Source organism: Camelus bactrianus, chromosome 20, assembly GCF_048773025.1.
Source record: "Camelus bactrianus isolate YW-2024 breed Bactrian camel chromosome 20, ASM4877302v1, whole genome shotgun sequence".
Lineage (NCBI taxonomy): Eukaryota > Metazoa > Chordata > Mammalia > Artiodactyla > Camelidae > Camelus > Camelus bactrianus.
This window is the reverse complement of record NC_133558.1, coordinates 31,996,712-32,012,225: the sequence shown is the minus strand read 5'-3', so window position 1 is coordinate 32,012,225 and position 15,514 is coordinate 31,996,712. Positions and strand designations below refer to the sequence as shown.

The 15,514-nt window shown below is 42.7% G+C and overlaps 1 protein-coding gene and 1 non-coding gene across 4 annotated transcripts in view; both read left to right on the top strand.

Moving 5' to 3' along the window:
• PTCHD4 (patched domain containing 4) overlaps positions 1–15,514 on the top strand; it is a 163,937-nt gene that overhangs the window by 43,095 nt on the left and 105,328 nt on the right. For all 3 annotated transcript variants that reach the window (XM_074348872.1, XM_074348871.1, XM_074348874.1), the window contains one exon: positions 5,735–6,215. In XM_074348872.1, the coding sequence (XP_074204973.1) occupies positions 5,735–6,215 (481 nt within the window). The remainder of the gene's footprint in view (positions 1–5,734; positions 6,216–15,514) is intronic.
• On the top strand, positions 4,950–5,022 carry TRNAV-CAC (transfer RNA valine (anticodon CAC)). The gene has a single exon. It is a non-coding gene; the product is annotated as a tRNA-Val (tRNA).

The following is a 15,514-nucleotide window of genomic DNA, read 5'->3' as shown; positions in this document are numbered from 1 at the left end:
GACGGGAGCTTACAGCCAGGTGTCCGGACCCTGCACCCTCTGTTCCTCCCATCTCATTACAGACATTTGCTGGGAAGTGTGGAATGATATTAGAGGGCTAAGTAAATCAACAGTATCACTCAAATATTTAATTTATGACGTCCTAATAATATCCAAACACTATTCTAAGCGTTTTGTATGCATGAACACCCTTGACCCTCACTGCGCTTTATGATTCTTACTTTAACCAATAATAAAGCTGAAGAGACATTCACAGCTCGTCAGTGTTGACCCTGGGACTCTGAGTGAGACAGTGGACTCTTGAGTCTGTGTCCGTAACTGCTATTTTGTTCTTCCTTTCATTCAAGTCTATTCACAAATTAGTCAAACATATGCACAGCTGTGTTAAGACTATGAGCCAGAAACGGGAACCAGGGGATTGGCTGTGCAACGTGGCTGTTTAACCTGACGCTGACTTCCTCTGGCTGAGCCCCTGGGTCCTGGTGGGTGACTTGAGGCCACTTCTGAATACTGCTTCCTCAGAGAGAGGCTGGAAGAGTTACCCAGGATAATGCAAATCAAGCTCTTAAGTCTTAGGGCTGAGTCTGCCACACGTGCAAAAGCTAATAGGCTAGAGCGCTTTGTTAGCCTTATTTTATCTTCTCGTTGGCTGAAGTGCTTATTTCATGTCAACAACACAGAAACCTTGCGCTTTTAACCTTCCTCTTTGGAAAAAAAAAATCAAAAACACACCACTGCACTGTTCCAGCTTAGTAATAGGACCTGAGAAATCTGATTTATTCTTTATTAATGCACTTTAATGCTTTAAATTCTTCATTTGGAAAATGACTTTTGATTCTTTTTTCAAACTAATGACGTTGTAGGAACTTGCTTTCTCGTCATTTGCTCGTTTTTGCTAAAGTGAAGCTCTAAAGAGGAAATTCAAGATAGCTGATGGTTTTATTTAATCCTATGTTGTGTGTATATCCAGTGTTGAGAATAAAACAAAGAGAGATGTTAGGAAATAAACATGATTTTTAAAAAATCTTATTTAAACAAACCACCACCACAAATTGTACCTTTCCTTTAGAAACGCCCCTACCTACCGTACATGGGGAGATTTTCCTTCCAGCAATAAAGGTCAACTGACCAGCTAAAGCTTTCCAGTATCCTTGCTGTGTCCACCTCATCGAAACTCACGAGACACGGAGTGCCAGCTGAATGGCAGCTGTGCTGCCGAAGTATCTTGCAGTCTCAGAAAGCGTCCTCATGTCCACCTCGCACTTGTGTGAACAGACACGACACCGACTTCCCTTTAATTTCAAAGCATCGCTGAGTCATTTTTGTTCTCTGCACAATAGTTTATGACAGTAGTTCGATGTCTCTTTCCTCTCCTCTCTCTTGGAGAATTTGTCCTTTGATCTTGTCTCTATGAGTTTAATTTCCTCTTCCACTGTGGAGGTGTGGATGGGGTGGGTGTAACTTTAAGAGCTACAAAGTAGTAAACCTAGTAAGACCGAAAGAACACCAGATCTTGTTTTTCTGGCATTACTGCTCCTGGAGCAATAGCGTGATGAGGTGCCTTCCTGGCCGTGAGACAGCGATGTGACCTGAAATTCTATTGATTTCACAGTGGCACAGTTTACCTTCCAGAGGTGGCCTGGGATGACACTTTTTCATGCTGCATCAAGAACCCAAAATACTGCAGGGACTTCCTAACTGACCTCCTTCCTTTAGAGTCACCCTGACTCCCTAAATCATTTGCCACAGTGTAAGGAGAGAGCACTCCGCAGGGTAAATCAAATACCAGTCCCCTGCTTAACACTCCCCAGTGGTTTCCTGTTACAGGACAGTTAAGTCCAGCTCCTTACTAGACTTAAACCTTTCATGGCCCTTACAGAAGAGGCCCCGCTTCCTTCTCCAGCCTCAGTCCCATCACGTCCTTCAGTTTCTTGACCATCAAGTGCTGTTCTTTGCCTCCAGGCCGTGATGCATGCAAATCCTTTCCCCAGGTACCAAGTCCTCGCCTCTGTTCACTAGCTTACTGAAAACGCTTGGTGCGCAGTGAAAGTAGACTAGATAAAAGAAATCTTAAAAAGTATAAAGTTTACTTTTTCTCTACCAGCCTCTCATTTCTATACACACCTCTCTTCATCTGAGTTCCTCTTGTCCTCAGACACTTGGTAAAAACCTTTTACTTTTTCCTGTCTAAATGAAGTCGCTGCTTAAAAATAACCTTTGAGCAGCGAAATACACCTCAGGATGAATTCACTGAGTCAGAGATTATGGAGTGTTTCATATATACCAGGCTTTGTTCTAGGCCCAGGGAAATGACCAGCGAGCAAGATAGGAAAGGTGCCAGCTCTCAATAAGAATATGTTCTCATGGAGGAGACAGGAAAGGAGGAGTTAAATCATTAAGTAAGCTTATTTCACATAGAAATAGTTAGTAGGAAGAAGATAAAATAGGGCTAAGTAAAAGAGTGACTGCTAAGAAGGAGGTGACCACTTTAGAGCGTGTGGTTCAGAGGGTCCCTTTGAAGCTGAGACCTCGGTGAGGAAGTGGCCCTGGCCATAGAGGACCAGACAAAGGGTCAGCAGGTGCCAAAGCCATGAGGGGAAAATTAGTGCATTCCAGGAGTAGGAAGAGAGACCCGAACAGCTGGAGCAGAGTTCAGGGAACGAGGTCTGAGGGCTAGACCAGCAGCAATGATGTGGCCTCACTGAGAACTGTCCAAGCAGGCCTGGGCTTCAGAGTGAAGAACAGACTGAGGAAGAGCGGAAGTGGACCTAGGGATATGGGTTAAATGGGACTTAAATTCATCGTAAGCTGGTGATGTCAGTGCAATTCACGGAGTGACAGAGCTGAAAAATTTCTTCAACGGCATGTAAACATTTTTACTCATATGCTCGTGTCACTCATTTTATAGATGAGAAAAATGAAACTTAGAAGGGGAAATCAACCAGCCAACGGCTTCTTATCCGATTGGCCTGAGATGCACACTGCAGCCCAGGTCGCATGACTCTGGGTCACATGATTAAGTGTCCGCTCCATTATTCCCACCTGACTTCTGGCAGATCCTGGGCCAGTTGGATAATTGCAGTATATGTTATATTCACTGTTTCTCTGACACAGAAGCACCTATAAATTGATTTGTTTGGGAAACTACCGCCACTTACAAAATAGTAGAACTAGCTCTTACAAGTAATGTATAAAAGTGTCTTTCTCAGGACGATAGTGAGTAGGGTGACTGGGCCGATGGTTTGTACAAGGTGCAGACTGTTCAGTAGAGCTTTGGATTTAAGGGTGTCCAAAGACCTTGTTTGTTTTGTCTTGCTGCATGCTGTAGGGTAGATCAAGACAGAGAAATTCATCCTATTTGTTACATTCATTTAAATATAATGAGATGAAAGCATATCTTTTATGAAGTAATTTTTGTAAAAAGTGGAAATTAGACAATTTCAAAAGGGATGAGAGCAGCTAGCCAAACCTAATATAGATCAGCTACTTAAAAATCTACACTTTGCCTTCTTTAAAATTTTGACTTTTGTCCAGGCACATTATCAGCACCCTCTTTGATCACTATAATCTCCAAATGAGGCCTGAGGGATGCATAAATCTTCGTTCCGCTGCTAAAGATCCCTGAGAAGTCTTTTTGATGACAGAAATGAGTAAAGACAGATAGAACTGTTCCTTCTTAGGTGAACAAATAAAGCTTCTGAAATACTTTCTTTTTCAAATCATTCAAAGCACAGGTCAGTGTCACAGATAGGATTTCAAAGAAGTAGAAACCAGGGTAGCATGCTGGGGCAGGATTTCCTCCTCTTTCCCCAGAGCTGCGCTCCCTTTCCATCTGCATCTCACCGGAGGACCCCACAGAGTTTACTTTAAAGAGAGCCTTGGGAATCTACAGCCAGAATTTCAGTTTGATTTTTATATGGAATAAAAAAAAAAAGATGGGAAAATTACAAAGATGCCGTGGAAAGTGGGAGATATACCAAGCCAAGGGGAAAACAGCCCTCAAAGTACGTTCTTATTTAGAAATATGTTTTTCATTGAGAGTTGGTCAGGTTGAGTTAAATAGAAAGATCGTTTTTATTTAACATGCGAGGGGAAATGGGTCCACAGAGTGAGTACAGAATTTGTCTCTTGCAATTCTTGATGCTCCTACCAACAGTATTTGTACTCTCTGTGCATGTCTCGAACTTTTTGTGTTTCAGCACACTCTCAGGGATGAGGGTGGCTTTGGAGCAGATACAGACAGGTGCCTCAGATGCAGGTGTCTGGTCTCAGCAAGTCCACAGCACTTGTTACAGGTGCCTCTTGAGTGTCCAGTGCCTCACATCTCTGTGAGAACAACCGTGGTTCCCACACTGTTGGGTTTGTTACCCCCCTGTACTGCCCTCCTAGAAAGAACTGCTTCCTGTTCTGACTCTACACTTTCATATCCTCACGAGATAAAGGTCTTGCCTGATGCAGCAAACACACAACCTGTTCACGGCATAAATTTTCTTTTGTGCCTGTGTCTCTTCCAGGACCTGACGCACACTTTCAGAACTGTTCTCCATCTCTCGCAGCCCGCTATTGGGTTTGACATTCCATCTGACAGCCATTGCCACTGAAGTACACGACAGTTGAGGCGAATAAGATATATCCAAATTGATTACAATTTGGCGACCACTGTCAGGGATTTCTTTCTGAGTGTCAGGAACACGGGTTGAGAAGTACTGCTCTGAACCTGTTGCCGCAACGCAGTGTCCACCTTTGTGTTCCTTAAAGATGAGCGATCACCTCTCTTACACATACCCTCCTCTTATGATCTTGTCTACTCTACTTCATGTATAATCTTGAAAACGAGGTGATTTTCAACAACCCCACCTGAGGTCTTATCAGTCTCATGTCAGGGTATTGTCCAGTGTGTTTTTCTGGCCAGCCTACAACTGAGGCAGTTACTTAAAGGGAACGTGGGGGGAGGGTATAGCTCAGTGGTAGAGTGCATGCTTCACATGCATGAAGCCCTGGGTTCAATCCCCAGTACCTCCACTAAATAAATAGATAAGTAAACCTAATTGCCACCCCCGAATAAAATTTTAAAAAATAAATAAAGGAATATTGTGATGAGGGAACAGGTGCTCACATTATATTTAGAAAACATTTCAACCCTATTAAATTATGTGTGAAAAACAGGATTTTCCTCAATTTGTTCTGCAATACACAGCTGCACCCCCCAGAATATAAAGGAGTATGGATGTTTGTAACATTTCGTGTGTGTTTCGCATGCATGTTACTGTGAGTGTGTGTTAACCCTAGTAAGTTTAGCGTCTTTCTGTTACATATATCATCCTTTTAATTTTTGAAAAGTTGTTAACTCATGCCAGGCTTTGCTTCTGGCTGAAACTGAATGCTTAAACTTGATCCCACATAAAGGAGTTGTCATAGAAGGAAAGGGTGAGAGTGAAGGTGTGGATGAGATGCAAATAATGTTCATGTACATTTCCCTATGCATGTGGCCAGTCTTGTATAACTTCATGATGCCCTGTGCACCTTCTCTGATCCCCTTCACCTTGCATGGTGTCCCATGTAGCCCCCAAAGGTTGGATATGAATTCCTAACATGCTGCTCCACCCACATTAGTTCCACAATCGCTAGAGCCTACCCATTTGCCTTTTGCGCTCCTTCACATAGAGTAAGACTCTCTTCCCTGGAGTGTGCCTCCCTCTGGTAACTTAGGTCTCCCCTTTTTTCTGTTTTCAAGGATGGGAGGAGCAGTTTTATTGGACACCAGCTGGGCGGAGTAGTGGAAGTGCCAAACAGCAAGGACCAGCGGGTCAAGTCAGCCAGAGCCATTCAAATCACCTACTACCTCCAGACCTATGGCTCTGCCCCCCAGGACCTCCTGGGGGAGAAGTGGGAGAATGAGTTCTGCAAGCTCATGCGGAGGCTCCAGGAGGAGCGCCGGGGCCTCCAGCTCTACTCCTTAGCATCCTTCAGCCTCTGGAGAGACTTTCACAAGACCAGCATCCTGGCCAGGAGCAAGGTCCTGGTGAGCCTCGTGCTGATCCTGACCACGGCCACCCTCTCCAGCTCCATGAAGGACTGTCTGAGGGGCAAGCCCTTCCTGGGCCTCCTGGGGGTGCTCACCGTGTGCATCTCCATCGTCACGGCAGCTGGGGTTTTCTTCATCACCGACGGAAAGTACAACTCCACCCTGCTGGGAATCCCGTTCTTCGCCATGGGTAAATATCCATCCTTGTGGTAATTGGATTCTTACCGGTTTGGGGCAAGGTAGTACATTTCTTGAATTCTCAGGTGGGAGTCTGTTTTAATTTTGCGTCGGTGTGCCTGTGGGATGCGCTGACATTGACTTGGGGTGGTGTCTGTCTCACCTGATTACGTCTTTTTCAGTAAATTATAGACTGACCAACCCGTCTTCCCATTTGCCCCAGGGACTTCAGTGCTGTCAAATGTTTTTCAAGTACATGTGATTGCAGTTCTCTACTCAGCTTCCTCAAAAAATTGCAGGTTGAAAATTACGGGGTTAAGGAAATTCAAAACCTGCTTCACACAAAATGTTGTGGTTCATATTCGTGCTGCATCCTCAAGTTGATGGTGGCGAAGAGTGGATATCATGGGATGAAAATTCTGAGAACCACCGATATGTTCTAATCTCAAAGAACCTCTTCCTTAAGCTTTGATTATTAATTCATTTCAAAGTTTTCACAGAGGATATACGCCATTTTCCCATCTCATTTAAACTAAGCATTTCCTGCAGCCACTTAGAGATGTGTCCTCAAATTTTTCTGTCGCAGGTGAATTTAATTCATGAGTCTCTTTAGTCAAGATTACCCTTTCTTGTATGTTTTTTCTCAGATGTACATAAATGGTCTGGAAAATGGTATGTGAGGCCATGAGAGTGTGTGTGTGTGTGTGTGTGTGTGTGTGTGTGTGTGTGTGTGTGTGTGTGTTTGCCAAAGAGAAGATCAGGTCTGGGAAGAAAAGTGAGTTCAGCAACAAGATTGATGGACCTTATCAGAAAAGAGAGGATCATGGTGATATTTGTGGTACCACCAAAGAGCTCTGTCAGATGTGATACAGCTCCCTACCTGCAGCGATTTGGAGGTTAAGCTGTAAAAATGGCCTCGAGGTGGTAAACTGACATACACAGGAGAGTCTTCAGCTATCAGAGAATTGCCTTTCGCTCCCCAGGTTAACATCAGCCCTAACTTACAGTTTTATTATCAAGTAAAAGAAGACGTAGACATGTGGTCAGAAAGTCTTCAGGGTGATCTGGGCCCTTTTCCTTTTGACCTAAACAAACACTCCTGCGAGCCACACTGCAAAGTGGATTTATCTGGAAACCCATCTTCCTTGTGGCCCTGTTAGTTCATCTCGGTATAAGCCTCAGTTTCCTCTTGTATCAAATGAGGCTAATAATGGGATGATAATAATCATGAGGATAAAAAGTCAAAGAATTGGCTTTTGCACATAATAGAATGTACCTAAAACTAACAGTCTAGAGTAAGCACTCAGTAAGTATCACCAAGGTTTAGTCGTTAACCTGGTGTGGGAAGTGCAGCAGACTCAGTGATGAACAGAAAATAGACCCTGACTTCAAGAAATAGAAAGTCTTCCTTGCATTCTGCATATCACCTTTAAAAGCATGTTCATCTTGTGAACAGAAAGAGTTTTTCTAGTTACTAAAGAACTGTATGAAATTTTTTTTTCACCAGTGATGATGGGCCTAGATTTGAACCATTTATACTTGTTATATTTTAGGGGCTAAGTCTCTTGACTTAAAATAATAATATAAGAATCATGCAGCGTGATTCACAAAGATGAATGGACAAATTAGACACGTTAGAGCCACGAGGACTTGTAGTAAAACTGGTGGAAATCTAATTAGGTGGTGGAAAAGTTGACCAGGAAAATTCTATAGCATATAGAATTACAGATTCCATACACGTAAGGAGAAAACTTGTCTCCAGTGATGCTGAGTTGTATCATAGGCTCAGATGTGAGATCACAGTGGTGTTTTCATTCCTTAAAAATAAAAATAAGAACACTGAATGCCACAGTGAGGAAAATGTCCAGACCCTAAAACATAACACTTTTTACACTTTTCTCCTCTCTTGGTCACGTTTTCAATCATAAATCAGCCCTGGACACGGGCAATGCTGACTCCCAAAGCCTGGTAGATGGTTGCTTTTCAGCATTCCTGCAATTCATGTTCATAAAATATTCTGAAAGGAACTCTTCTGCTATGTTCTGAAAATATAACACCAGTAGACCCATACATATAAACTTACTTAAAATATGTGCTCCATCAAGGGGGAGCTGGTTTTGTTGTGCTTCGTTTTGTTTGTAAAATGATCCTAATCGTAAAGATACCAAGATTGAAATGGCAGGAAGGGATAGGTCACAGGACGGGGACATCTTGGGTTTCATCCCAGCTTTTCCACTTTTGTATGTTTCGTTGGGCGAGTTATTTAGAGTCACTTTGTCCCAGTTCTTCATCTATTAAATGAAGGATCTGGACTCCTCAGTCTTCAATTTTGAAGATCCTCCCATGTTATTCATTTCATCCCTCAACCAAAGTTAGAATTTGATCATTCCTTTATAAAACCATTTAAAGTTTGTATTATCCTCAACCTTCTAATCTCTATTTCTCCTTTGTTGACTGTGTGTGTGTGAGAGAGAGAGAGAGAGAGATTGCTTTAGAATGAAAAATCACAGCCTTGCGTGCAGAGCCTCAGACACACGGAGCACATCTCTGTGACGGCGGTGAGATGAATGCGATACTGAGCATCAGTAAGTTGAGTCGGGCAGATACTCATCTTCTGCTGGTACCCACAGCATTGGTTAAAACTAGTCCTTTGATGAATTAGTTTACATGGTGTCAAAACTGCATAATCCAATGTTCGTCGGCTGTAAGGGAAAGAAGCCCAGCTCTTTTTTGTAAACTTCTTTCTCTTCCTATCTTCCTGCAAGGATTTCTTTAAGGGAGTGAATATTCACTCCATTATGCTGCAGGACTCAGACCGTTCATCCTCATTAGAACTGATCCCTGAAGCTGGGTCTGTTGCTGAGGTGTTACGCTTTCCACCATCCTATTTTTGACCATCTATCTTCCTTTTATGCTGCATCTGATTGTTCTTTTTTCTGACCACTCATCCATTTAAAATCCCCAATGTCATTTCGGAGGCGTGCACACTGAACTTTTGTATCCTGCCTTTTTTTACGCCTGTACCAATTTTTATGTTTTGGCCTGACGTTCCTACAACAAAGGTATGTTTGTCGAGTTCCACACTCCAGATTTAGGCTTAGAAAAGAAGGTGACCATAGGTATACGTTCTCTCTAGAAAAGATTTCAGAGAGAGAAATCCAGACTTAAAACACTTTTTTTAAAAAAAGCCTAAAATGACCTCTTTTATCTCCATCCTAACGTCCTTTCTCTATACAAGCATAAACTGATGAGAAGGCCACTAATTTAATTTATAACTCATTGTCAGCTTTTTTTTTTTTCACCTCATTTGCTTTATGTGGATGTGTTTCCTCTTTCTGGAAGGAGAAATATGGGCTAATATCACACACAGACGCCAAGCTGGCTCCTGCTGCGTCTTGCTGATCTTCTGTGGACAGTTGCCAGGGACATTAGTGCCTTGGTTCACTATTATTTTTGCTGTCCATCCTGAAATTGTTTCAAGGGCCAGGAACCTTACCTTAGTCAGCCTGACGCCACCGGACATATGCAGATGACGCTTTTTTTTGTTTGTTTGTTTTTCAGGTGAACCCAAGGTTCCCAGATATGAGACTTTCTCATTTGTAATCCAAAACTGAGCTCCATACTCATTTATTTATTAATATATTCAAATATTTATTTAGCACCTACCATGTTCCAGGTATTTTTGTGTTCTGGAGTAAAGGATATTGAACAGAACGGATCAAGTTGTTGCCCGCCTGGATCTTACTTTCTAAGCCTGCTCGGGGAAGGCATAGGACAATGAATAAATAAATGTAAACTGTGTCGTATTGATAAGTGATGTAAAGCATAAAAATAAAACAGGATAAGAGATAAAGAGCAGAGGTGGTCAGAGAAAAGCCTTTCTAAACACGTGAAATTGAAACAGAGAGCTAAATAAAATGAAGAAGCACCCCTGGCTCAGCTGAGAAAAGAGTGCCTCTGACAGAAGGAGCTATCCGTTCCAAGGCTCCGAGGTGGATCTTACTTGGTGGAGTTCAGGAAGAGCAAGAAAGGGAGTGTGGCTGGAGCAGACTCGGCAACGGTCCGAGTATTGGGAGAGGGAGGGTAGGGCCAGGTCATGTAGGGCACTGAGAACATCATACTTAGACTAGTAAGCTATTGGGAGCGTTTTGAGACAAGAATGTGAACTGACTTAGGTTTTATGGAAATGAGGCTCAATGGAGCAAGAATGGTTCTAGGAAGACTGTGTAAGAGGTTGTTGCAAAGTCTTCATGGGATTTAATGGGCACTTGAAACAGCGTGGGAGCAGTGACACAGTGACAAAAAGGGATTAGGCCCAGGCTATATACTGGAAAATAGCATTGACAGGATTTGCTGAGGACTGGGTATGGTATGTCAGAGAAAGAGGAGCCATGGATGACCCCAAGCTTTGAGGACTGAATAACTAATCGAAAGCAGCTGTCATTGGCTGTCGTGGAGATTGTGGGAGGAATCAGTCACGGGGGGAAAATACAAGAGTTTAGTTTCCTATCTGCCGAGTTTGATACCTATTAAGTATCCAAGGGGGGAAATGTGGAGTTGGCTATATAAGGCAGTGTATGGGTCAGGTTCAGAAGTAAAATCTGTTAAGTTGGAGCTGAAAAGTATAAAGTGTGGATTCATCATGGCATAGCTAATAATGAAAGCCATGGAATCTGATAAGATCAACTGGAAAGATAAACACTGATGGAAAACAGAAGTGTAAGACCTGAGCCCGGGAGCATTCCGATGCTTACAGCTTGGGCAGGTGAAGATGATTCAGCAAGTGACACTAAGAAAGACCATGTTATCGAGTGAGATAGCAGGAGAGCCGAGAGAGAGCAGTGTACCAGCAGTCAAGCAAGGGAGGTGTTTCACGAAGGAGCAAGGGATCAATTGTTCCAACAGCTGCTCAGAAACCGTGCTCACTGAGAAGTGGTCGTTTGATTTGGGAGTTTGAAGGGCACTGGTGACTTTGACAAGAGCTGCTGTAAAGGAGTGCTGAGGGTAATTTAAAGTGGTTCAGTAGAGCTTGGAGGATAGGAAGTGAAGACAGGGAGTAAAGCTAATTCTCCAAGGAATTTTGCACTAAAGGGAAATAATGATTGTATACTACCGGGGGTGTACAAGTGAGAAAAGCTTCCTAGTAAAGCGGAGAGATGAAGGCTGCAGTAGCAATGTCACTGAGGAGGAGAGCGAGGACAGGATTCAGAGCATGGCTAAAGTCACCGGCTTTATATCAGCACCTAGACGGTTCATCTACAGTGAAGATAAAGGAAGGCAAAATGTGTGGACAGATCTAGATGGACTGGTCCATGCCGGGGTGGGACCATGTGGAAATTCTCTTCTGTGGCTTCAGCTTGCTTCATCAGTAAAATAGAAAGCAAGTCATCAATGAAAAATAAATTTGGGGAACATGAAGGGAGTTTGCAAGAGTCACTTCGGAAAAAATGGAGAATGAATTAAAGAAGAAAATTTAGGTGAACAACTAGGAAGCTCGAGGGCCCCCTTGAAGTTTACATTCATGAATTAAAAAATGAAATCAGTCAGTGTGGCTGCTGACTCTGTACCCACTCCAGCCATATATAGCTGCTTGGGGGAAGAGTTGAATAGGCATTCAGGTGAATTTCATCGGAAAGAAACTCCCAGGGGAAACAAAAAAAGAGAGGGAGAGAGGGTGTACAGTGTATGCAAAAGAGTGACTGTAATGCCAGATCATGGGAACTGTAATAGGGTCAGCTAGACCACGTTGCAATAACAAATAATGCCTTAAGTCCACTTCACTTAACACAACGAAGATTGATTTCTTGCTCATATCACAGTTTGGTGTGGATCAGGAAACTCTTTCTGGAAACACTTTTTCAAAAGAGATTCAGGAATATAGGATACCTCCAATCTCACAGCAGCTTGTCTTCTCAGACTTTGTGTTCCCAGCCATGGACACAAAAGAAAGACTAATTAGAGAAATCACACCCACTTATACCGTTACTTCTCATCACCTTCTGTTGGCCAGAACTAGACATATGACCATAAGGTAAGTGCAAAGGAATATGGAAAATTTAGGAGAGTAAATGGATTATTTTATGAGCATCAGCTGTCTCTTCCACATAAATTAAGCCGAACGATAAAGATAATGAGGATTTATTCCGCTTCATCATCATGGTTTAAAAAAAAAGTATTGCACGAGAGCAAGACAGAAGTCCCAGGGCTGCCCTAGACCTAGAAGTGACATGGCTTCACATCTGCCATATTCTATTGGCTGCATGCCAGTCACTAAGGCCAGCCCAGATTCCGGAGGAGGGCAGTGGGATGCCGCCACTGGAGAGAGTGGCAGCGAACTGAGAGATTGGCAGAGTCACATTGCAGGGGAGCATGTGGAATGGGAGCCATGGTCGTGGCCATCTTTGGAAAGTACAGTCCGCCACACAGTTACAATGTGAGTGAGCTGGTAAGAGGTGGATTCTAGAGATTCTTGCTATAAAGGCTTCGAGAAGAGATTATTACTAATGAAATGGCTGTGATTTGATCATTTGGGGATGGAAGACAAACGTTAGATGTGCCCTACGCTATGGGAATGAGAGTCCCGAACAGAGACCTAGAAATCGTGGGCCTTTGCAATTGCTCTTTGAGGGGAGATGTATGACTTCACAGTAGTACCAGTAGTCCCACCCAGCAGAGTGATTCTGTTAAATTGCAAGGCAGATCCTATCACTTATCTGCTCAGATTCCTCCGAGAGCTTCCCACCTAAACCAAACTGAACAGACACAGATATTCAGTGACATCCAACGTCCAACAAATCTGGCATCTGCTGCCCCTCTGACTTCTGGTCCAACCTGTCTCTCTTTCTACACTTGGAAAGCTCTTCCTCAGATATCTGTGAACTTGTTTTCTTACCTCCTGCAGGTCTTTATGCTAATGTCACCTTCTTGGAGGGGACTTTCCTGGCCACTCTATCCAAAACCACAAGTACCTCACCAGCATTTCCCATCTCCCTCTCCGCTTCTAACATACAGTATGTTTTACTTGTTGACTTGTTCATTATCTGTCTCCCCGCAATAGAATGTAAGCCCCTGAAGGATGTAAATTTCCATGGCTCCATTCACTGCTATTTTCCAAATACTTTAAACAGTGCCAGCCTAAGGTGGGCACTCAATAAATATATGTGGAATTAATGACTGAATGGTCTCTTAGCATTTCTCAAATGGGTGATGATCTACTAGAGAGTCATTAAACTTATTTAATGTATCATGACCCACATTTATATTTCACTTAAGGAGAAGAAAAGAGAATAGAAAGGGACGGGAACTACCAAAAGGTGTTGCACATAGTAGTGAAGCATTGAGTCATACTTTTGTTTCAGTTTAATATATCTGTTTGAATAATAGATCATGATGTGAGATGCATTTCCTAATGTGGCCCATGCTCAACATTTTTAGATAAAACACTGTCTAGAAACTTGTTTGGGCTAATGTCTCAAGCAGACATGGTGACAGATGGGGATTTGTTAATGGGGAGGCCACCGGGAGAACTCATCAGCTCCACAGCCAGCTGCCTCTCTTAGTTCTGCTGGAGACAGTACCTGGGCTTAGGAAAGGGAAGGTGTTGCCGGGGACCTAAGGGGTTACTTCTTGGGCACTTTTATTTTCCTTGACTTGAACCAGCACACTATTTGACACATAATGAGCTCTCTGAGTTTCAATGGTTAGCTCAAGTTTTTTTTAATGATTATGTTATGATTTTGGAAATGTTTCTCAAAAAGTTTGTTTTGCCACAGGACCTGTTTTACTCAGGGTCATTAAACTCATCAAAAGCGCTCCCCAAATAACCCTATTGCTAAAAGTTCTCTTACGGGAGCTGCTTTTTTAGCCATGTCAATTATAGCCACCCTGCTCTTGGTGAAAAATAGTTATCTCCTTTGGGAAAAGGTCGGCCAATAATGTGAAAATATTCCAATGTTTAGATGCTTGGAATCAAAAGACTTGGAATCCAGTCTAGTCCCTGTCAGTTCAGGTGACTTCTCTTTGGACCCCCCCCACTCCCCCCACCGCCACCATGTTTTCTCTTTCACAAGATAAAGAAGTTGGATTGATTGATCTTTAACATATTTTCCACTTTTACTCTTTGATCAGTGAATCATTTATTTGACATATGGGCTATATGCTGTCTCGTCTAGATTTGTGGCTCTTTGGGGGCTGGAACTGGGTATACTTTGGCATCTTTTCCAGTGTCTAGTCCAAAGTGCCTGTAGCACACACTTTACAAATGTTGACTTAATGATGGCTTTTCTAAGAGAAAGCTTAACTTTTGGGTATCTTTAGCTTGGATGTCTTACTGTTCCTATTTTTACAGGTTATTCTTGAGTTTTAATGTCTTTAGATTGGTCTCTATTCTTTGGTGCTTGTGAAACGGACCTCCAGGGACAGAAGTTTTTAGTAAGTTAAGATGTAGTGTCACTAACTGGTTTTTGTAGACCTTTAGAAGGAGTTGGGAAGGGAACAGATCTTGACCTAGCAAGCAAGAAGCTGAATTTTATGCCAAGCAGTTGAGGTAGCATTGAATAGTATATACTTTTTATTGTGTAGTACTGTCCAACATTAGTAGTAATTATATCCTGACCTCTTAAGAATCTTATTTTCTTTGGAATCCATATCCACCTTTTGCACGTTTTATTGCTAACGAGCTTCCTCTGGTGGTAGCTGGAGTTTAGGAGTGAGGAAGGGTGCTGTTACATAACACAGCTTTCCTCAGGGAGAATGGCTGTGTGCCCATTTTGGTGATGTTGTTTATCTCAAGAATAGCTGACATGCTAATTTAAACTTTTATAATGGAAAGATCTGTAACTAGACCTCATGCTATCTAATATGGTATGCCCTTGATTTTTAGTTCTTGAATCAGACAGTGAATCAGGCCTGAATATGTAAGCAGACAGGGAAAGGAGAAAGACATCAATTTATCCAGTACGTGGTGGTACATTCCTGTGTCAGCTCCCATCACTTCTCCAGCATGGGCATCTAAGCCCTCCTCAGCTACACACCTATCACAAGCAACCTTAACTATCTTCCTTACTTGACGTTGACTTGACTGTCATGTCAGAATGTTCCAAGAAAAAAGCATCCCCAATGCAGGAGAGCTGCAGTTGCCAGCCGGGTCGGGATCTCTGCAGTGCTGCATCAGGGTAAGCACTGTAGTTCAAGTTCTTGACACTTGAAGGGTGAGAACGCACTAAGGCTATGCCATTGCTTTTCTGTAAAAAACAAATTCTCATCCAGATTAAAAAAAAAAATCCTTTAAAAACTGGAGATTTACTTCCTGGA